We start from the raw sequence: 24,960 nt of genomic DNA on the forward strand, positions 1-24,960 counted from the left end.
CCTTCCGTTATGCCCTCACAGACCCTCTTAATACTGTCCTGTACCACTTCTTTGAGTGTGTATTTCCATTTTCGCCTTTCCCTGTAGTAGGGGGAAAAGAATACTGCCACCGAGTCTTTCCACTCGGGCCGTAAAGGCGGCTAAAATGGGACGGAGTGTGGGACTAGGCATCCTACTCTCTGTAGTCCCAAAGGGGACATTCCTGTGAGAAGTCAAGGCATAAGAGGGTTTGTGAGGAGTTTTCCAACCAGAACTCTAAGGTTTGGGTCTTTTAATGTGCGTGGGTGTGGTACAGATGAGAGTAAAATGGAAGAGATAGGCAGAACGTTTGTGAGAAGGAAGATTGATGTGTTGGCATTAAGACTAAATTGAAAGGGAGGGGTGATTTTGAGTTTGGGAGTGTAGTGGGGAGGGTGTCGGGAGTGAGGAGAGGAAGAGGAAGGGAAGGGGTGGCTCTACTAGTAAGTGAGGAGGTAGGTAAGCGAGTGGTGGAGTGGAAGGAGGTTTCTTCAAGGTTAATGTGGGTGAAAGTGAAACTGGGAAGTGGGATGTGGGCTTTTATAAGAGCATATGGGCCTGGTAGTGAGAAAAGTGTAGAGGAAAGAAAGGCTTTTTGGACAGATTTAAATGAATGCGTAGAGAGTTTTTGGGAGGAATGTCAATGTAGTGGTATTGGGAGATCTCAATGCTAGAGTGGAGGGTGAACCAATAGATAGAGTTGTTGGGAAGTTTGGAGTGCCTGGTAAAAACCACAGTAGAGGATTAATGGTGGAGATGTGTTTAGACAGTTGATGATAGTTGATACATTGTTTAGGAAGAAAGTCGATCATAAGTACACATGGGAGAGAGTGGTGGATGGAAAGGTGGTTGATAAGGCATTAGTGGACTATGTAGTGGTATTTAGGAAAAAAGTAGGAATAGTTTTGGATGTCCATGTTCTTAGGGGAGAGAGTGGTAGAATATCAGATGAATTTTTGTTGGAAGGTAAGTTGAGAGTAGAGGATAGGTGGAGAAAGAGGAAAAGAGCGGAAGGTAGGGACGTGCTTAGAGCAAACTATTTAAATGAGAAGGAAAAGGAGCAGGAGTACAAGGAGAAGTTGAGAGAAGTGTGGGAAGTGGTGAAGGATAGAGTGGAAGTAAGTGTGGAAGAGGAATGGGGGTGTTTCAAGGAGGAAGTGACAGGGTGTGTAAAGGGGTATGCAGAACAAGGAAGATGGGAGGGAATAGAAGGAAGGGTAGTGAGTGGTGGGATGATGAAGTGAAGAAGGTAGTAGAAGAAAAGAAGCAAGCATTCAGGAACTGGTTACAAAGTAGGATGAGAGAAAAATATGGGAGGTATAAAGCAAAAAGACAAGAGGTAAAACAAATGATAAAGGAGGCAAAAATGAGGACAGATGCAAAATGGGGGAGGAGTATAACAGAAAATTTTGAAAAAAAAAAAAAGTTTTGGAAGGAAATCAAAAGAGGAAGGGGAGGTGGGTCAAGTAAAGAAGAAAAGGTAAAAGGTGCAGATGGACAGATGTTAACGGATGAGGAGGCGTTTAGAGGAATATGGTCGGAGTATTTTAGAGTGCTGGTGAATGTGGAGGAGGATAGGGAGGGGTTGGTGGTAGCAGTGGGAGGCGCTAAAATTACGGTGATGGAAGAGGTAAATGGAGGAGAATTAAGAAAAGATGAGGTGTAAGTAGCTCTGGAAATGATGAGAACAGATAAGGCATCTTGGTTAGATGGGTGTCATGAGGAGTGTCTGAAGAAAGGAGGTACATTATTAGTGGACTGGCTAATGAGGCAGTTTAATGCGTGCCCAAGGGAGGGTAGAGTGCCTAAGGACTGGAGGAGTGCATGTATAGTTCCACTTTACTAGGGAAAAAGGGATAAAAGTGAGTGTAGTAATTTCAGAGGGATCAGTTTGTCGACTGTAGTTGAGAAAGCTTATGGGAGGGTTTTAATTGCGAGGATTAGGATATGTAAAGAGAGAGTAATTGGTGAGGAACAGTGTGGGCTTAGGAAAGGTAGGGGTTGCGTGGATCAGATTTTTGTGGTAACGCAGAAAGGTAAGGATATTTTTTTAGGCCTTTATGGATTTGGAAAAGGCTTATGACAGGGTAGACAGGAAGGCACTGTGGGAGGTTTTGCAGATATATGGGATTTGGGGAAAGCTGTTAAGGGTTGTGAAGAGTTTTTACGAGAGTAGTCGAGCCTGTGTTAGAATAGGAAATGGAGAGAGCGAGGGGTTTGAGGTAAAGGTGGGACTGTGCCATGTTGCCATGGCTGTTCAATGTGTACATGGATGGAGTGGTGTGTGAAGTAAAGGCGAGGGTAATGGGCAGGGGACTGAAAATTGTTAAAGAAAATAGAGAAAAGTGGGAGGTGAGCCAGTTGTTGTTTGCTGAGGACACTGTACATATGGCAGGATCAGAGGAAGAATTAAGAGAGTTAGTGACAGGGCTTTAGAAGGCATGCGTTAGGAGAAAGTTGAAGGTAAATGTGGGTAAAAGGTGATGAAATGTCCAAGGGTAAAGGATGGCAGTGAGTTGGAAGTAAGTCTAAAAGAAGAGGGACTGGAGAAAGTGGATAGCTGTAGGTATTTGGGGTCACATGTGGCAGGAAAGGGAGGAGTGGATGTGGAGGTAAATTGTAGACTGAGAGAAGCAAGTAAATGCCTTGGGGCATTAAAAAGTATTATAAGAAATAAGCAACTGGAAATGGATGGAAAGAGGATATATGAAGGGATGATTATGCTGACGGCATTTTATGGAGCAGAGACTTGGAATTTAAGAGAGGCAGAGAGAAAAGTTTAAATATGTTTGAGATGAAATGTCTGAGAAGTATGGTAGGGGACACTAGGTTGGATAGATTGAGAAACGAGGAGGTGAAGAGAAGAGCGGGAGTGGAAAAGAAAAGAGATTTGGAAGGCAGAGGTGGAGGGAGTGAGCTTGAGGGGACGACGGAGGATGAGATGGATGGATGGGGTGAAGGAGGCGTTGAACAAGAGGGGAATGTCTGTTGAGCAAGGAAGGGAGAGGACAGGAGATAGGGCTGAGTGGAGAATGACTGTGTATGGATGAAACTGTTGTGCAAGGAAAGGAAAGAGGGGGGTAAGGGGTGCTTATGTGTGAGAGGGAGGGGTCGCCGATTAAGTGAAGCGGCCTTGCTGTGGATGCACTATGTCTTGCTGCATTGCGTTTGACCCAGGGTAATTGGCGGATGCAGGGATGACCCGTCACATATGAGGAGCTGAGATGGGAGGGGTGGAGGGGGTGGTGGAAGGGAGTGAAATGGGTGGGAACAGGTACGTGCCTCTGACCTGGCTACTTTCCTTGTAAGGGGGGGAACTCTCGATATATAGACAGATTACCGTATTTAATCAATTAATTATTTCGCAGTGTATTGCATTACGCATTATATCATATATCTTATACAGGTTGGCTATTGTGTGGATTATTTTATTTATATGTATCCTTATCGTTGGGATGTAGAGGATGCTAGTAGACAGATCCACCCCGGATGGGGAACGGGGACGGGAAAGGGGGGGTTCTTAATAAGAACCACGTACTCTATGTGTCGGTCGAGAAACAATAGCGTCGCACTCAGTTTCTCTGTCACAAAGTCAAAATTAATATTTTATTTCGTCTCCTTACAATGCAAGCGATGGTGGTATAGTGGTGAGCATAGCTGCCTTCCAAGCAGTTGACCCGGGTTCGATTCCCGGCCATCGCATGAGATCTTTTGAGAAAAAGAAGAGGAGGAGGAGGAGGTCGTGAAGCCGATCGTTTCCAGACCGCAAGTTGGCCTCGACTTCGTGGAAAGTTTTTCCAGATTGTTTCGCTCGGTTCGTTTTGGACTCGAAGAAAGAGGTGTAAGCTCGAGAATGGAGAAGCAAAGGCTCTCTTTGGGTCGTCCTTTCTTTCATTATTTATTGTCTATGGGTGTATGCAGAATGCATGAACACACACACACACACACACACACACACACACACACACACACACACACACACACACACACACACACACACACACACACAAACACACACACAAACACACACACACACACACACACACACACACACACACACACACACACACACACACACACATATATATATATATATATATATATATATATATATATATATATATATATAAATATATAAATATTATATATATATATATATACACGCACGCACACACACGCTTATATACAGATAGACACATACAGAAATACAGACACATACGCGCAATCACACAAGTGCACACACGGATACAAGCACACAACTCCTTCGTTACTGGAAAGTGTCGGGGAGAGGAAAATATAAGATAGAATAAAGCAGAGTAAAATGAAGTAGTCTGGTGGCTGTCGGAACGGAAGAAAATGTGCCACCCGTTACGTAGAGGGTTCATCGATGTAGGTTTTGACCTCTTCGCCACGTCTTCCAACTCCTCTAATTTGTATCTGATTCAATTCTAACTGAAGCGCTTTGTCTTGTAGTTATTGTGCTGAGTTATTATTGTTAAGTCAACTGCGTATGTGAGAACTTTGGTGTTGTACTCGTTTGGGGTGGGAAGGTTGTGTGCAAATGGGTGATTAGTAGTGTTCCTTGAGGGACTTCGCTGTACACTTTTTTAATCCTCTGTTGATGGTTGTTTTGAGATTCTCTGCATTCTTTGTTGCGTAGGGAGTTTATCAACCATCCCCTGTCATTGTTATCCGTTTCAGTTTCTACGACGCGTTTTAATATGTGAAAATTCTTATTTGTGTCTATTGCTATCATTATAGTTCTGCCAGTTTTTTTCTTTTTCGCTGAAGTCTTCCAGTAATTGAATAAGGATTATGATTAGTGTGTTAGAGGAATGGCCTTTTTTTTTAATCCATGTTGATTGGGTATGGTCGTATATGTATTCTAATTTTAGGATCACTTGCCACCAGTTTCGATATGGTAGAAAAGAGGGGTATATATCATAATGGGTTCCCTGGCGGCTTGTTTTATTTCAAGATAGGGATTACATGTGTTCTTTTCGAGATTGTTGCTACCGAAAGAGATCGAAGATAGGTGGCAAGAGACAGACTAATTTATTCTATTGAGGATTGGTTCTGAAGTTATCAATCTATTAATGTTAATTGGCATATTATACCAACTACCCAAGTACTGGGATAACCCCTTGACTTTCGATTTATTCGTGATAATATACAAAATTTTCTATTATATTACAGGCGTTCACTCAAGTGAATGAAATAGCCCGGCGGTAACTAGAAAAATAGATTTAGAGTTACCTCCGGCTAGTGGAGGGTTAGCTCAGCCTTAGTGCACACAGAAGCCTTATCGGATGTTGAAACCCCATTGGTATACAGCATTAAGTTTCACCGAAACAGATAAAAATGTCCAGAGATTAGATAGCGTTATTATCATAAGGTAGTAATGTCACATATTTCAGCCGTGGTGACCCATTGGAATAGTACGAGACAATGATATTTCATTGTTCATAGGATAGATATTATTTACTGTTGTTGTAGTTTTCGTTGACTAACTTTCATGACAGAGATAACGACCCCCACCCCACGGATCCCATGCCAGACTCTTAGGTTTCAACTTCCTCCCCTTTCTCCATTAAAACTGGCAAATCGTGTAGACGGGGCCTGCCTGGTGCTCCTACTGTGTAATTATTACTGAGAACAGACACATCGACACTTTTCAGCAACGCGGGGTCTAGGGGGCCTTTGACCGCCTGGGGAAGGGATGAGGTCGTCTGCTTCTACACGTAAATGTTGTAGACCCAAGGCGACATTGCTGCATCTAAGTTAGACTGCGCTTCAGTGCGCTATAGATCTAAAGGGATAAAGAAAAGAAAAAAGAAAAGAAAAAAGAAAAGAAAAAAAAGATGGAAGATGTAGCATATTATGGGAATATGAAGGTACTCCCCTTGTGCGGTTGTGATATGTGCAGCAATTACACTGATCTTGGTTGTAATTTGCCCACTCTTTGTATTTCACACCTCAGTATGGTGATCGTACCAGATCCTCGGGTAAGTGACTTGAATCTATAAACAATCATTATTATTGGCCTGTAAGGTGGTTTGTATATATTATGAACACAACCCCTACTGGTCAGGAGAAGAAAAGGGAAAAAAGGGTTAGTATATCGTGTTTGATATTAGCAAGAGTTGACAGTAATGATACACAAATCATTATGTGGAGACCAAAGCCGTATTTTTTTCTTTCCTTTTATAATTCGATTTTTTTTTTACTTTCATTTCTTTCCGGGTGTTTAGATGAGAGGTAGATTTCCACGCCCTTCGAAGTATCGCGTAAGCCCTTCATCTGTGAAGCCTGTGCAAAAATATATGGAAAATATATTAGTACAGAGAAGAGAAACATTTCACAATTTCCCTAAAATGTCGTGAGATTTCTTCACGAAAGGCCATGTTTATCGGTCATAGAGGGCATATTTAAATTGACTCACATTTATGCTTAGGAAACGCCAGTCAGATATGTGTCGATCCCCATACGTAGCAGCACCCTGTCCCTCCCTCTGCGTAGAACATAATTCCCTACACTAACGAGTTACTCCATTAGATGGATTTAAGCCTAACTTCGTGGTACCCGTAATCAATTCTCTTTCCCTGTGACACTTGACTCTACATTAGGAGCAAGGAACACCTCAGTGCATATTTTTTGTTATCCATTCCCCATTTTAATGTCCACTTTCACCTCTTCGATGATTATTTAAACTTCCTCGCGAATAACTCTTTTACGCCTTGGATGGATCACACACTAGTCTCTCCGGCAGTGGTGCCAGATCGTCACATTAAAAATCGCCAAGTCTATCTTCAAAACCCGCTAACTCTGCTCATCAAACTAGTTCCATTTTTGGCAAACGATTAAACAGTCTTTCTATACCTTTATAATTCTTACGATATAGCTTGTCTATCTGTCTTCTTTTAATTTTCTCATCGTTTGTATGATTCTATTTTCTCATTCTCTCATATATTACACTCCATGTAATGATATTAAAGTTTACTTACCAGTTTTGGCTCCAGGTACTCGCTTTGTCTAGATTTGAGTGCAATAAATATGTTTATTTTCCATTCATCATTCTCTTTGCACTTTAGCCTCAATCTGCAAACATGTGCATGCAACTAGTTACTTTACCAGACCATTTACGTCTACAAGAGTCATGATTGATATTAATTTCAATCCCTGTGGAACTCCACTAGTCATTTCCCCATTCTCATCTCTTCTGATTACCTTCTTCATTTCCCTCAATCTCTTCCTCTGCGTGCGAATGTGTTTGAAATAGAGACGAAAGACGGGTAGCTACCCTTTTCTTCCTCGTCTACCCGTCACGTGTCTTTTCCTCCTTACCGCATAACTTCATCTTCGCCTTTTTTTGTACAAGAAGACCTGTTTGATATGGGTAACCCTAGAGCGTCTTTCATCCCCAAATCGACATCGTTCTTATAGTCATTGAGATACTCAAACTTATTCGCCAACGCCAAGGTGTCAACTCATAGTGTCAACTCTCGGGTATCCTTCAACTATTATCAATCCAGGAGGAACTCGAACCCGAAATTCCTTTGTTCATGTATCATTCTGGCATGCATGTGGACATCTGCACCAAGTTTGGTAAATATTCTTCGGGAAATTTCGACAATTTTTTTTTAAGATAACAGACTAACAACATTCCGCGCTTTTTATACTGATAATCATGTTGGTTGTAAAATAGGAAAGAGTGTCTTACGGTCACAGTTGGCTTCGTCCTCGTGGTGGATGCACTGAAAGGAACCATCGCACAATGCCGCGTTCTGGACGCAGACATTGTCTTGGCAGTGGAAGAAGCCCTCACGACATGAGGCTGGAGATGATAAATAAATCTTAGTTTACATTGAATAATTATTTTTCATAATCATAATCAGCAAATGAACCAGAAATTAACCCTTTGGCAACTCTAGTGGCGAAATTTTCTAAGTAAAAAAGAAAGAAATGAAAACGGGCAAGTAGCACTTTAAGTAACACTTAAGTAACACTTAAGTCACACTTTACTCACTGCACTCAGCTTCGTCTTCCTGCCCAGGGCAGTTGGCGATGCCGTCGCAGACGTTCAGGATTGGCACACAAGAATCGTCGAAGCAGCGAATGGCACCCGGACGGCATTCCCCTGCGGATACATCACATTACACACACAGACACCTACACATACAAGCACCTACACACACACACACACACACACACACACACACACACACACACACACACACACACACACACACACACACACACACACACACACACACACACACACACACACACACACACACACACAAGATCGGCAAATAATGAGCTCTGAGCTCACTGCCGTAGGGTGGTGTCTGGCTGTCTCGACAGAGACTGCAGCAGATCCGAGGTGAAGGTGAATACACACACACACACACACACACACACACACACACACACACACACACACACACACACACACACACACACACACGCACGCACACACACACGATTTTGAGGCTAGGTATGATGAAATGGAGAGTGGGAAGTGGCACCCAACGAGCGTTGTTTCTTTCCTGTATACTACAATTAATGTATAAGTAAATGCAATTAGGTAAACAAATCCACGCGGTCGCGCGATGTCCCAAAAGTGTAGCTATTCTCAGAAATGTTTCAAACCGTCGTCAAATCCATTGGTCCGCGTTGTCAGCTGTGTCTGAAAAATAGTGGTCATCAATTTGAAATCAAAGGAAATTTTAGTATCTTCACCCGAAGTCTAGTCCCCACTGCGTGTTCGCAAATATTCAGACTGATGACCATCATTTTAAAGACAGGTAATAATAAGGGAAACCAATGGATTCGACAACATTGCAGAAAATTTCAAAGACTGAGTACATTTTTGGGACACATGGTATATGCCCTCCATGGAATACAATATCTGTTAATTCCTTCCACATAGTAACATAGCTTCAGATAATACTAGAGCATTCTATTCAGTTAAATGCTAAACTTCAGAGTAAAGGGAAGAAACAAGCCCTTTCATTTCAGTGACATTCCATAAAACTCTCTCCGCCTGACGATGAGATGAAGGCCCATGTCATCATGGGGATTATGGTACAGGAGTTACAGGCAGAAGGACAGACAGATAGGCAGACAGAAAGACAGACAGACATACAGACAGACAGGTGAAGATAAATAGGAAGACATAACTAATGATCCTAACATAAAGGTTCTCAACCTGTTTACATATGTACCTAGCACTTATGCAGTTCTGTTCATTTACTCTCGGAGGACCTCAGAGTTACAGGCAGACGGACAGACAGACAGGCAGACAGACATACAGACAGACAGATGAAGATAAATAGGAAGACATAACTAATGATCCTAACATAAAAGTTCTCAACCTGTTTACATATGTACCTAGCACTTATGCAGTTCTGTTCATTTACTCTCGGAGGACCTCAGAGTTGAATACATTGGTTTGGGAGCCATGACCCTGGTTTTATTTTGGTCCTATCCGTAATGGTCCACTAAGGCAGGTGTTCTCAAACTTTTTTGGGGTGCGACACATACAAATGATTTTGATAGATTCACGACCCCCTCCCCCAGCAACAAACCATTTCTGACAACCACTGCAACACATTTCCCTGTCTCCGTGCATTTTTTTGGCCTATCTATGTATGTGTGTACATCGGTGATAAGTACTAGATGCGTTAGGATGGGTAGAATGGAAGAGGAGAATGATGAAGAAAGTAGGAGGGGTTGCACGATATCGCGACCCCACAAAATCATTTCGCGTCCCCCTCTGGGAGTCGGGACCCCAACTTTGATAACCTCTGCCTTAAGGGTCCACTGACTCAGGACTCACCACAGTTTTGTTCATCCTCTCCTCCTGCCTCGCAATCCAGCCATCCATCGCAGACCAAGTCTTTGTGGATGCAGACGCCATCCGCACAGGTGAAGTAGTCGTCAGCGCAGGGAGCTGTGGTATTGGCTGAAAATGAATGAGTAAATAAATAAATAAATGAACAAATAGGTAAATCAATAAATACGTAAATAAGTAGATAGATAAAAGAAACAAGTGAATGAATAAAAAGAAAAAGACAAAATAGAAGCTATGAATGTTTTAATTTGTCCACGTTTTTTCTCAATAGCTCACACACACACACACTTCCAAACTCACCAACTGCTTCAGCGTTGTGTCTTACTAAAAATTTGAATATCTTGATACTGCATAATCATCTGTTTATATGGCATTTGCTATAATATTGTTACTCTTATTATTGTTGTTGTTATTATTTCTATCATTATTATTATTATTATTATTATTATTATTATTATTATTATTATTATTATTATTATTATTATTATTATTATTATTATTATTATTATTATTATTATTACTATTATCATCTTGTTATTATCATTATTATTATTATTATTTATTATTATTATTATTGTTATTATTATTATTATTATTATTTATTATTATTATTATTATTATTATTATTATTATTATTATTATTATTATTATTATTATTATTATTATTATTATTATTATTATTATTATTATTATTATCATTATTATTATTATCATTATTATCATTATTATTATTATTATTATTATACATTAATTATTAATATTATCATGATTATTATTATTATTAATATTATTATTATTATTATCATTATTATTATTATTATTATTATTATTATTATTATTATTATTATCATTATCATTATCATTATTATTATTATTATTATTATTATTATTATTATTATTATTATTATTACTATTATTTCCATTATTCCTATTATCGTCATTATCATTAAGATGATAGATATCCCTTTGAATTAGCGGAAATAAGCTATAGTTAGCAAAAATGCCCTACAGTACTTACGACAGTCGAGCTCGTCGAACCTGGAGGGCAAACAGTCGTAGATGCTGTCGCAAATGCGGTAGTCCTGGATGCAGTAGTTGTCTGGGCAGAGCAAGTATCCAGGCTCACAAACGGCTGCCATGGAGAGGACATTTGAGTAGAATCGACTCAACTAAGGATAGGCAACCTCTGGAAGAGACTGTATCAGTTTTTCTTTGATTTGTAGATCCCTACCTGCCAATAGTGCAATGTCAATTCATTTGCACTGTTTTACTATATCGGGATGCCAGTAAATGTTAATTCAAGGACGATCTGGTTTTAATTTGATCTCTTGTCGTTATATTTTGTTTATTTGAAATGGTGATGTAATTTTTCGATACTGTAACACTGTAACAAGCTTTCAAAACCAGCTGGCGTGCCAAGGTCAACCCTGTCACGTGACATGCGTGTCAGAGGTTGCCAACCCCGCTGAATGGGCTCTTTCCTTTCGAATATAGGAGGTTTCCGAACTTCAGAAGTCCTGGTTAATGTGCTGGTGGCGTAACCGGAAGCATACTGGTCTCGCATTTACTTAATTGTGTGTTCGAATCCCGCACTCCTCTACGATTCCCAGCAGTGACTGTTAATTGCCTACCCCAGTAGTCCCTAAAGCGCATCTATAATAGGGACAAAGTGATGACATAGGCCGCAGGTACTCAGCGCCTCCTAGTGTAGGCTCCTCGCCACCACCTTGATGCTCTGAAATCACATCACTTTTAGTACAGATAATGAACATTGAAAGGGTAGGTATACTTGGCCCTCCCACCGCGCTCTCCACCTCCAGAAACGCACCATTTCAGGGACGTTGTTAGAAATAGGGTAATGGAAACCAGGACGTTTGTTATCGAGGCGTTACCAATAAAACGATCCACAATAGTAAGAGTATCCAAGTACGGATACCATGTCGAATTCATGAGCACGTGGTCGTGAGTTCGATTCCCGGGACCAAATACGCGCTTCTTTGCGATGGTTCCCGACAGCCCTGTCCAAGCGAGGAGGTGACCCAAACATTGGCCTAAAAAAGCAGTGGCTTGCCGCTTGGCCTACCAAAGGTTTCTCACTAGTTCCTGGGAGTGTGATGGTGAGTCTAAGCAACCCCCCTATTTCATTTGTTTAATCTGACTTGTCGGGCAAAGATTATGCTAGAACTTAGATTAATGCTCATGGCGGAATTCACATATTAGAGGAATAAAATATGGAAATTTGAGCTTTAATGAAATCTGACAGTTGCAAACTGTTTATAAACTGCATCGAAATACTCCGCCAGGCTAAAAAGAGTATAATGATAATAATAATAAAATAATAATAATAATAATAATAATAATAATAATAATAATAATAATAATAATAATAATAATAATAATGATAATAATAATAATGATAATAATAATACATATACCAAGGGCTTTACCCCCTTGAAAAGGAGGTAGTCAAAGCCATAAATCTACTCCCACCCATTTTCATCCCCACATACCCTACTCCCATTCATTTTTCCTCCCTCTTTTCATGGCTCCTGGATGACGGATCATCCCTGGGTTAGAAGCAATGCAGCAAGTCGCAACACACCCACAGCAAGGACGCTTCATTTAATCGGCGACCCCCCCATCTTCGTCCACTCATGCAGAAAAAGAGAAGACGGGGAGAAATCCCTTCAGGCTGCCTCAAAATATTAACACATACTCCCTTAACCCTCATCCCTCACCCACTCCCTTCCATACATCACAGCATCATTCATACATAACCGTTCTTCACTCACCCCTATTTTCTGTCCTCTCCCTTCCTTCCTCAACAGACATTCCCCTCTTTCCCAATGCCCCTTTTACCCCATTCATCTTATCCTTGGTCGCCCCCTCATGTTCACTCCTTCCACCTCTGCCTTCCGCACATTTTTTTCCTAATCTTTCTTCATTTATTCTTTCCATGTGTCCAAACCATTCCAATACTCTTTAATCAACCCTATCTCCCAACTCCCTTTCTACCTCTGCTCTCCTCTTTTCTCATTCTATCCAGCCTAAAAAAACCCACCATACTTCTCAGATATTTCATTTCAAACATATCTAAATTCTTCCTCTCTTATGTTTCACGTTTCTGCCCCATACAGTTGTGTTGGCACAACCTCTCCTTAGCATCCATCCATTTCCAAATATCTATTTCTCATTACACTTGTCAATCCCCCAAAGCATTTACTTGCTTCTCTCAATCTACATTCTACCCCCACTCCTCCCTTTCCCGCCACATTCACCCCCAAATATCTAAAGTTATCTACTTCCTCCAGTCTCTATCCCTTAATACTCACTTCCAATTTGCTGCCACATTCTCCCCTTGTACATCTCATCAATTTACTTTTACCTATATTTATCCTCAACTTCCGTCTTTCACACACCTTCCCAAACTCTGTCACTAACTTCCTTAATCCCTCCTCTGATCCTGCTACAAGTGCAGTGTTGTCAGCAAACAACAACTGGCTTATCTCCCAGTTTTCTCCATTTTCTTTAACCATCTCCAATCCCCGACCCATTACCCTTGCATTTACCTCTCACACCACCCCATCAATGTATAAATTGAACAGCCATGGGGACATGAAATATAATAATAATAATAATAATAATAATAATAATAATAATAATAATAATAATAATAATAATAATAATAATAATAATAATGATAATAATAATAATAATAATAATAATGATAATAATAATAATAATAATAATAATAATAATAATAATAATAATAATAATAATAATAATAATGATAATAATAATAATAATAATAATAATAATAATAATAATAATGATAATGATAATGATAATGATAATAATAATGATAACGATAATGATAATGATAATAATAATGATAATAATAATAATAATAATAATAATAATAATAATGATAATAATAATAATAATAATAATAATAATAATAAATAATAATAATAATAATAATAATAATAATAATAATGATAATAATAATAATAGTAATAATAATAATAATAATAATAATAATAATAATAATAATAATAATAATAATAATAATAATGATAATAATGATAATAATAATAATAATAATAATAATAATAATATTATTATTATTAATGATAATAATAATAATAATAATAATAATAATAATAATAATAATGATGATAATAATGATAATAATAATAATAATAATAATGATGATAATATTAATAATAATAATGATAATGATAATGATGATAATGATAATAATAATAATAATAATAATGATGATAATTGTGATGATAATAAAACAAGGTGTGAAAGAAACCTATGCAAACAGACAGGTGTAGTTGGAGTAACAAATTCTTCGACACCTTACCAGAATGTATAAAAATTTAAGAAAGTTAACAATAAATAAAGATAATAATAAAGTCCGCCTCTTGGTACCAGAAATGAACAAAAGATGTCGTTTTGTTAATTTGCATAACTACGATCATTCTTTGTGTATTCGTTACCAAATACTGACACTACACATTAGTAACTTTCAAAGAACTTGTTTTCTCAAATGTACTGTGTGTTGAGAGAGACTCGAATAGAAGCTGTCTGGTACTTGGTTCCTTCACAACCTCTTCCCCTTCATGATGATGATGATAGTTTGTAGTTTTTGTTACTCTGCAGGGTTGAATCTTAGGTTATTTGAATAATCTAAGCGATAGAAACTTGACGTGGTACAGGAAAAAAATCTACAATGTACATCGCTTGAAAGGATTAAAAGAACTATAAGAACATTTCGTATTTCACAAAACCCGTTCATGTTAGTTGGAAACATCACTGGAGTCTATATGATGTCACGTAACGTTCAGACGATATGACGTCACTCATATTCCCCAGAACGTGAATAGACTGTATACTTTAGTTTAAACAAAGGCAAACACTAAACACAGACGCGAGAAAGCACAGGGACCCGTATTCGTGCGCGCACTCTACGTACTGCAATTTGCCTCGTCGGATCCATCGCTGCAGTCATTGTATCCGTTGCACCAGAAACGATTTGTGACGCACCAGCCGTCGGAGCAGGAAAAATGTCCCGGGTCGCAGGTCTGCGCTGCCCTCAACGTGGCGACGATAAGCAACAATAACGTCTTCATTCTATCAACGCAATTTTTTCTACCTGCGGGGGAATCTATTTTGTTTGTATAGTTTATGACCAAGAAAAGGTCTGCTGTTTGTCAGGACAGACGGGCTCCACTGTTGTCCACTTATCGTACTGGGTGGAAGAGGAATTGCAGCAGCCGCTGTGCGGGAAAGCATCCTGATAGTGGAGATGTGCACACGCACACACACACACACACACACACACACACACACACACACACACACACACACACACACACACACACACACACACACACACACACACAATGTAGAATTGATTATGATCAAAATTGTAAACAAAAAGATGAGAAGCAGAAAATTTGTAGCAGTGTGTGTACCACAAAAGACACAGGCTTGGTCGGATAACGAACATTCTAAATTACTGGAAGACACAATGAACGTGCTAAATGAGTTACTGAAAGAGGATGGAAACATAGTAATCATGGGCGATTTTAATGCAAAGGATATAATCTGGGAAGAATTGATAGTAAAAGGGGGAGAAGATCTATGGAGCAACATCCTACTAGATATGACCATCGAATACACCCTAACACAATGGGTTAAGGAAAATACTAGATATAGAAACAATGAGGAACTGTCGAAACTAGACTTAATATTAACTTCTGCACCAGATATTGTGAACAAAATGAAGTCTAAAACACCAATTGGAAAGAGTGACCATATACTAATAAAGTTTGAATTAAAAGAACAGAAAAATGTAGGTAGGAATGATAAGCATAGAGAAGGAAGATTAATGTACAACAAAACGGATTTTGAAAAACTAAGAAAAACTTTCCAAAACACTAACTGGGACAAATTCTCTGAAGAGGATACAAAGATGGAAAACAAATGGAACATATTCAAAGAAAAGTACAAGGAAGGACTTGGCAAAAATGTACAAAAAAAAAAAAAAAAAAAAAAAAAAAAAAAATATATATATATATATATAAGATTTATATAAAGCGTTGGGATAACAAAAGGTGCAATGAGACTAGAGACAGGAGAGACAAAGCCCGGAAAAGATGAAAAAAAAAAAAAAAAAAAAATCCAAATGGCAAACATATATAAAACTTAGGAATGAATATGTGAATATACACAAGAAAGAAAAAAGAAATTGTGAAAAAGATATTATAGACAAATGTAAGGATCAACCTAAACTCTTTTACAGATATATAAATGAAAAACTAAAGGATAAACACAAAATAGTGAAATTGCGTGGAGATAAAGAATATATAGATGACACAGAAATGGCAGAAGTCATGATCAGACATTTCAGGTCAGTTTTTACAATTGAGAGCTCACAATTTTGGGAAGATAGAAAACAAGAAAGATCACCCAAATTGAAAGAAATAAAGGTAACACAAAAAGAAATAAGAGATCAAATAAAAAACCTAGATGTCAGAAAATCGCATGGACCAGACGGAATTGCAAATTGGATACTGAAAGAGTGTATAGACGAACTGACAGACAAACTATACAAGATAATAGATTCCTCACTCAAAGAAGGAAAGGTACCGCAAGATTGGAAAGATGCAAACATAGTACCAATATATAAAGGAGGAAATAAGGAAGATCCTACAAATTTCGGACCGATATCCCTTACAAGCACAGTAGCAAAAATATGTGAAAAAGTCATCAGAAATAAATGGACCAAGCACTTGGAAGAAAATAAAATAGTAAACCCTAAACAATTTGGCTTTAGAAGTGGAAGATCGTGTACCATAAACCTAATTTGCTTTTACTCGAAATTAATTGAGATAATACAAGAAAGAGATGTCTGGGTAGATTGCGCCTTCTTGGATTTGCAGAAGGCATTCGATAAGGTATCACATAAAAAATTGATAAGAAAAATTGAAATAATAGGAGGAATACAAGGTAGGCTGCTGGAATGGATGTTTGCCATATATATAAATGATATGGATGAGGGAGTAAATTGTTACATGAACTTCTTTGCTGACGATGCCAAATTACTCATGAGAGTAAAAACGGAAGAAAATTATAGATCTAGACAAAATATGGGAATGGAGTCAGAAATGTGAGATGAACTTCAACATCAAGAAATGTAGCATAATGAAATTTGGAAAAAGCAAAAATAGAGTATCGGGTCAATATAGAATTGGAAACAAAGAAGTCAAAAAAGTCAATTCAGAAAGGGACCTGGGAGTAATCATCTCAAGCGACTTGACACCTGATAAACATGCCAATAAATTATTTGGAGAGACTATTAACCTACTAAGATCAATGAAAGTGGCCTTTGACTACATAGATGAGGAGATAGTTAAAAAAATAGTGGTTGCACTGATAAGACCTAAACTAGAATATGCCGCAACACTATGGGCACCCAGCACAAAGAAGAACATAAGAAAATTAGAAAGAATCCAAAAGAGAGCGACAAAAATGGCACCTACACTGTCAAAACTGACATATGAACAAAGATTGGAGAAATTACATCTGTCAACACTGGAACAGAGAAGAGAGAGAGGTGATTCATTGACCGTTTATAGAATTATGAAAGGGATGGAAATCCTCGACAGATATGACTTATGAAAGTGGGACAGAAGAGAAACAAGAGGACACGAAAAGAAACTAAAGGACACTTATAGAGGAGACCTGAAAAAGAATAGCTTCCCACATAGAGCGATTGATGTCTGGAACAAACTAAACGGAGAAACAGTGAATGCCAAAACTATACACGATTTTAAGAATAAACTGAATGCGGAGAGATACGAAAACGGGTCATTACGAGCATAGCTCTCGTCCCGTAAAATACAACTAGGTAAACACACACACATACACACACACACACACACACACACACACACACACACACACACACAGACAGAAACTATTGATAGAGAGGATATAATAAAATGGAATGATAGAAATACAAAAGGACACGGAAAGAAAATCAAGAAAGACAGCTACAAAAGAGATCTGAAAAGGAACAGCTTTCCTCACAGAGTAATGGACATTTGGAACAAGTTAGATGAGAAAGTAATGTGTGCAAAAACAATATATGCATTTAAAAAGTTCAGATAAAATGAGATATGAAGACGGGATACCACGAGTATAGCTCCCCTTCCCGTAAAATACAACTAGGTAAATACTAGGCAAATACACATACTTTCTGGCCCATGCAAAACCAGGTGAAAGAATAATAAAGTCAGTATTGAAAAAGGAACTTTTTAGTAAGAGATTGTAAACTTAAGTAAAGCATGAGAGCTACTGTTATACAGAGAATTCAAAGAAGGTATCTTAGAAATACTCTTTGATAGAGCTAACTAACTGGACTAAGTCTTTGAATAAGTAGAAACTATCCAATTTAGAAAGTGAGATGTCAGAATGAAACCTGAAACACATAAATGAGGCGAGTAAATGCACCAGCAGTGTTGCTGATGCACTCTCTTTAGGTGTCAAATACAGGGAACGAGTATCACCTCTTTCACTAGCATTTTTTTCAATCCTTTTGGAAAGAATAACATCACGAGCGCTGCTCCCTAAAGACCTTGCAAATCTATTAATATGCCAAAGGCGTCTTACCCTTTATAAAGGAGGTAGCCTTGCAAGTCTAGGTCGTAAAAAAAAAAAAAAAAAAAAAAAAACACACAATAGGGATTGGAAAGTTTTCCTCGTCTAAAGCCACGACATAACACCATTTATTCACGGTTACAAAACAGCCTATCAAAACCATCCAGCCAAAGGTCACTCAAAGCCAGGCATACTCAAATGCATCGTGCCAAAAACCATAGCGCAGGGGTTCTCAACCTATTTCCTCATGTATCACATACTTATGTATTACTATTCCTTAGTCATTGAAGACCACTTCAGCACAAAATAGAATCGCCAGGCACCTACAAACTGCCACTAGTTTTCGATTTAGAGTCCCACTTATGAAACTCTATGGCCCATTAGGAGTTCATAAGCCCCAGAATGAGGACCACTGGCATAGAGAATATAGCACGACCCGCATATACAAATACCTCCCGCCTGGTGTGTGATCGCCAGACATGATTTCCATTCTATGCATTCATCCATGTTTTATAAGCCTACATGCACTATGGGATAATGTGCAGCTGACGTGAGAAATGATAGTTCAGCTGTTGTTTTCTTGATAAGGTTTCATGACAACACAAAGCCAGCCATTCGTGTACACGTGACAGGTTAAACAAATTGGCTTGTATATGCAGTCAATCGATCAATCAATATATATATATATATATATATATATATATATATATATATCAATTAAATCAGCCATCCTGAGTCCACTGCTGAACAAAGGCCTCCCTCATGGCATTCCATGAATCACACGACCGGGTCATCCTCTTCCACGTCACTCCTGCAAACTTCTCGATCTCGTCTCTCCACCTTCTTTCTGGTCTCCCTCTTCCACGCTTCCTATCTCGCGGCATCCACTCAGCTACACACTTGCTCCATCGCTCATCAGTCGTTCGCACTAACTTACCTGCCCAATTCCACTTCCTCTCATTTACTGCCTCCACAATATCTTTCACTCTAGTCTGCTCTCTCACCCAACTTGCTCTCTTTCGGTCTCTCAGCGTTATTCCAATCATAGATCTCTCCATTCTCCTCTGTGCAGTCCTTAGCTTTGTTTCCATCGCCATCGTCAGCTTCCAAGTCTCACACCCGTGGATCATTGCTGGTAGAATGCACTGATTGTAAACTACTTTACGTTTCAAACATAAAGGTAGAGAGCCTCTCAGGATTTTATTATACTTACCAAATACTTTCCAACAAATTGTAATGCGTCTTTTTATTTCATTTTCATGATCTTTATTCACCTTCACCATCTGGCCTAAATAATTATATTCTTCAACCTCAAGACTCTCACCATCAATTACAATCTCTTTACTTTGAAGTTTTGTGTTGAAAATTACTTTGGTTTTACTCTTATTCATTTTAAACCTACTTTGAGACTTTATTTAGATCGCTCAGCATGTCTTGCAAGTCTTCTGCTCTTTCTGAAATAAGAATAATGTCATCCGCAAATCTTAGGTGGTTCAAATATTCGCCATTAATTTTCAAACCTTTCTTTTCCCAACTCAACCTTCTGAAAATATCTTCCAAGTAAGCTGTAAATAATTTGGGTGAAATTGTATCGCCTTGTCGTACTCCTTTCTCGATCTTGATCTTTTCTGTATCTTTATGTAGTCGAATTATAGCGGTAGCTCTCGCATAAATCTTTTCTAAAACCCTTACGATCTGCTCTTTTGTACCCTGTTTACGTGGCGAGTTTAGTATTCCTATTTGTTCTACCGAGTCAAAGGCCTTCTCGTAATCTACAAAAGCTAAACACAGAGGTATATTGTATTCTGTCGTTTTCTCGATTAGTTTATTTATCGCCTGCAAATGGCATAGATTCGAATATCCGCTCCTAAAGCCTGCCTGTTCTCTCGGTTGGTTTCCATCTAAAACTTGACTTTGTCTATTTGTAAGGATCTTGGAGAATACTTTATATACGTTTGATAGCAAGGTAATCGGTCGATAGTTACTAAGGTCCTTCTGGTCTCCTTTTTTATGAAGCAAAATCACTATAGCATTGCACCACGCATCAGGGACGCTTTCTTGACGTAAGCACTGGGTGTACAACTCAGCTAATTTAACATGAACTAATTTCCCTGCGTCTTTCAACAGATCTATTGATATACCATCTTCCCCAGGTGTTTTCCCTCGTTTCATATTTTTAGAGCAAATTCTACTTCATTTGTAATCTCTGGTACACTACTAACGTCTACACATGAATTTACTGACTCAACTGTGGTCTTCCACGAGTAAAGCTCTTGGAACAATTCTCTTACTCTTTTTAACATTTTGTCTCTACACCTAATTATTTCTCCATTTCTATCTTTCAAACGTATCATTTGCTGTCTTCCTAAAGTATGTCTGCACTCAGTCACTTTAATACTTTTACCTTTTCGAATAGTTTCCTCTATTTCATCCATGTTTTTCTACCTTTCTCTAATCTCTGCCTTTTGTTGATAAGCTTGTTTAGTTCTACCTTTTCTATTTCGTCTTTCCTGATTCTAATCTGCATGGTTCTTCTTTTAATTAGGTCATTTGTAGCTTTGGAGTATTTATTCTCACTAATGTTTTTTGTACTTCCTACTTTCTCTGCCGATTCCCTAATGATATTCACTAAATTCAAATTAATGTCTTCCATGCTGTCCTTGTTAGTTCTTAGAACTTAGAATCTATTTTTAATTTCTAACTGAAATTTCTTATTATTATCCTTAACATTTGCGAGGCTTATTTTCTTTTCTTTTTTAAACTAGTTTATTTCTCTCGGCTCTGAAATTGAATTTAGCTGTGCAACCTACCATTCTATGGTCACTACCTATGTTGACTTTATCACCATAACATTGCTAACGCTTTTGCTCTCATCTCCTAATATGAAGTCTATTTCGTTCTTTGTTGTTCCATTTGGACTTCTCCACGTCCATTTACGGCCTACACGCTTTTGGAAGAAAGTGTTCATTATCCTCATGTTGTAGTTCTCATTTCTTTTAACTATTCCAAACTTACCAATGCACGTCTCATCTCCCATCTTCCCCATTTTAACATTAAAGTCGCCTATTACCAACGTGTACTTACTTTTTTCTTGATCCATTACCTGGTTTAAATCATCATAGAACGACTCAATTTCATCGTCTGAACTCTGTGAAGTTGGTGCATAAACTTGAAATATTTTTAGAGTGTACCTTTTACACACCCTAATCACAATCCAAGCTACCCTGTCCGATAAACTACTGAATTTGACTATGTTACCAGCAACTTCTTGGTTTATCAAGAATCCTACTCCACTAGATCTTTCTTTGTCCTTACCTCTATAGTAGAACAGGTGGTGACCATCTTGTAATTGTATCAGCTTTTCTTCCGTTCTTCGGACTTCACTCAGTCCTACGATGTCCCACTTGATGTTGTCTAGTTCATCCATTAAACTCTTCAATCTGTAGTCTTCTGAAAGAATTCTTCGTTTTTTTTTATGTTGTTTAATGTCCAAGACTTGGATCTGCTTGGACATTGCTTACATTTGGTGGCACACTGCTCATAAGCACACGAGGCAATGCGGTTGGACCTTTAGATGATGATCCAACAGGAACGCCCGGTTTTCCTTTGGTTGTGATATTCATATTTGCTATGAAGGGGGTTTGGCAGTAATCTCACCTCTGTGCCAACTGGTTTCTAGTGAGATATTTCTCTGGTGTCACCATATTCATTATATTTGGTGAAGCCCTATATCTATAGGGTGTCCAATATTCCATGCCGTCATTATAACGGTACCCATATATCTATGAGGAATTTCCCTGTTTGCCATCAGGGACATGCCAGTTAGCAGTGGGTCCTGCAACTGTGCGTGTGAGCTGCTCTTTGCTCTTTCTTACAAAACCGTTCGATTTGGGTGACCCTGCAGAGATTTCCTCTCTATCGACATAGCTTTTGTAATCATTAATATTCTCAAGCCTATGCACCTCGTCAAGGTGTCAACTCTCAGATAAGTGTATATATATATATATATATATACATTATATACATCACGAGGAGGAACACTCGTTTATATATTACCTATGGGGGTTGGTGGCACATCTCCATTTTTTCTTCTCTTGCAATGCATGACTGATTCTACTGCTACTATAATCTGTGCACTCCAAGTTCAGTGTGGTATACGTACTTCATGATTTACTATTAGCTATTCTGCCAAATCAACCTTGGTATATGCCTCTCCCTTTTATTTCCCATTTATGTGGTATTTGATTCTTTTTTTATTCTTTATTTAGTTAGGGAAGCTGTGTAGCACAATGGGTATCATTTTTTGGATTATAATAATGATTTTAATAAACTCTATGACATGTTGCAACGCTTTTTCCCTATGGCTGCTGAGATGTCAGAGGTGAGACAAGTGAGATGGGGTGAGTAATCTTTGTTATAATCCTAAAAGTGATACTCATTGTACTATACAGCTTCCTTTACCATATACAGAATAAAAAAAGAATCAAATAGCACATAGATCGGAAATAAGAGAGAGAGAGAGAAAATTTGGCAGAATGGCTGGTAGTAAATCATAATGATTGCCACACCCTGAGCGGACTCCTTGGAGCGCAATAGTAGAGATCACATGCTGAACCCACCTCGACTGTTTGATATGTTTTACCGACTTCTACTGCTTCATTTTTTTCCCATTTTCTTTTGAGTTCTTGATGTCAGATCTTGATGCTGTTCCAATTTTGTAAATGTCTTGTCAAAATGTATTACAAGAGAATTAGAGATCCTGTGAAATTTTCCTTAATTTTTGTGTTCTTGTATTCTTGTTGCGACTCCTTAACTGATTTCGCCATAGTAAGACAGGTCTCATTTAATGCATATTAGTAAATAATGCTATTGCTTTGGCCTGAGACTGCTCATTCCTTTGCTACAATCTTACAATTTTTTTTATCTATGTGAGTATAAGTTTCATGTTAGAGGGGGTTGCTGGAGAAAAAGTGGATCGTTGTCATCATGGGTCTCTTGCCAAGTATGAATGTTGACAGACTGATGAAGGGTGGAGGATTTCTTTTCTGATGTTGGGGAATTTTATAGGGAATGTGCAGATGTGAATACAAGGGGTAGGTTCTCAATGCTATGCAAGTAGGATCCTACATGTTGATTTCTTGTTGCACCCTGTGTGTTGAGGTTATAGTTTGGGTAGGATGGAATGAAAGTAAAGAGGGATATGAGAACAAAAGGGGTGAGGAGTTCTCATGTACAGTTACCATGTTTGGTGGGAAATGATGTGTATGTTGAAAAAAAGAATGTCATAATGAAGTGAGATACATAAAGGAATTATCTGCATCCTATGCCTGGAGTTCTCATAGAAATAGCATTACAGAGAGCAGGATACCTAGTGCCATCACTCCATCTTGTTTTAGCTCCGTTATGACCCGAGTGGGAAAACTCAGTACAGTATTCTTTCTTCCCCCTACCACAGGGGACGGGTGAAAATATATATGATCAAAGAAGGGGTACAAGACAGTCTCAAGAAGGGGACAGCATAATGAAGGGGTAGTCACAATAAAATAAAGTAGTATAATTTCACAATTAGTAGAGATATCTTCTAACATAGACAAAATGATACGTGGCTTTGGTACATAAGAGCACCCCATATAGTCCCTAAAGCATTGGCTGCATGCTACTGCAATTTATACTGCAGAATAACATACATACATCATCATATACCAAGGCTTTTTCCCCCTTCCAAGGGAGGTAGCCAAAAAGGGAAAGGCATAAAAACACTCCCACCCATTTCATCCCTAAATACACTCCACACCCCTCCCACCCTTCCTCTCATCTGAGCACCTCCTGGATGACGGGTCATCCCTGCACCCTGCCCACCGCCCTGGGTCAGAAGCAGTGTCGCAAGACACAGTACATCCACAGCAAGGCCGCTTCATTTAATCGGCGACCCCCCCTCTCCGTCCCCCTTTGCATATAAGGAGAGGACGGGGAGAAATCCCTTCGGGCTGCGTCAAAATTTACTCACACATACTACCCCACCCCCCACCCCCCCGACCATTCCTCCTCATGCAGTCACAACATCATCCATATACAACCATTCTCCACTCACCTCTGTCTTCCGTCCTCTCCCTTCCTTCCTCAACAGACATTCCCCTCTTCCCCAAAGCCCCCTTCACCCCATCCATCCACCTCATCCTAGGACGTCCCCTCATGTTCACTCCCTCCACATCTGCCTTCCATACCTCTTTTACTAGTCTTTCTCCACTCATTCTTTCCATGTGTCCAAACCATCCTAATATTCTTTCATCAACCCTATCTCCCAAATCCTTTTTCACCCCTGTTCTCCTCCTCACCTCCTCATTTCTCACTCTATCTAGCCTAGTAACCCCCACCATACTTCTCAGACACCTCATCTCAAACACATTCAA

General features: G+C 38.7%; 1 protein-coding gene and 1 non-coding gene across 3 annotated transcripts; one reads left to right on the plus strand and one right to left on the minus strand.

Annotated features, from left to right (window-relative positions):
- The first annotated feature begins 3,648 nt into the window (after window positions 1-3,648).
- On the plus strand, window positions 3,649-3,720 carry TRNAG-UCC (transfer RNA glycine (anticodon UCC)). The gene has a single exon. It is a non-coding gene; the product is annotated as a tRNA-Gly (tRNA).
- Window positions 3,721-5,916: 2,196 nt separating this feature from the next.
- On the minus strand, window positions 5,917-15,153 carry LOC143024974 (uncharacterized). Of its 2 annotated transcripts, XR_012966326.1 has the most exons (7): window positions 14,859-15,153; window positions 10,893-11,006; window positions 9,860-9,985; window positions 8,045-8,155; window positions 7,739-7,852; window positions 7,023-7,116; window positions 5,917-6,327 (listed from the first exon to the last, which is right to left on the minus strand). XR_012966326.1 is itself a non-coding variant. In XM_076184513.1 (6 exons), exons 1-6 carry the CDS (start codon window positions 15,013-15,015, stop codon window positions 6,266-6,268), a joined length of 684 nt encoding a protein of 227 aa, XP_076040628.1. In that variant the 5' UTR covers window positions 15,016-15,153; the 3' UTR covers window positions 5,943-6,265. The 2 variants fall into 2 exon arrangements, 1 of the variants encoding a protein (XP_076040628.1); XM_076184513.1 differs by lacking the exon at window positions 7,023-7,116 and having other exon boundaries at window positions 5,943-6,327.
- Window positions 15,154-24,960: the final 9,807 nt, after the last annotated feature.

This window comes from Oratosquilla oratoria, chromosome 4 (assembly GCF_046742065.1).
Source record: "Oratosquilla oratoria isolate Oo_2021 chromosome 4, ASM4674206v1, whole genome shotgun sequence".
Taxonomy (NCBI): domain Eukaryota; kingdom Metazoa; phylum Arthropoda; class Malacostraca; order Stomatopoda; family Squillidae; genus Oratosquilla; species Oratosquilla oratoria.

Bases quoted from the DNA above. Each gene is read 5' to 3' on its own strand.
- LOC143024974 (XM_076184513.1), bottom strand. From the start codon at position 15,015: ATGAAGACGTTATTGTTGCTTATCGTCGCCACGTTGAGGGCAGCGCAG. The intron at 11,007-14,858 runs GTACGTAGAGTG...TCTCCATGGCAG, and splicing joins ATCCGACGAGGCAAATTGCA to CCGTTTGTGAGCCTGGATAC. The intron at 9,986-10,892 runs GTAAGTACTGTA...ATTCATTTTCAG, and splicing joins GTTCGACGAGCTCGACTGTC to CCAATACCACAGCTCCCTGC.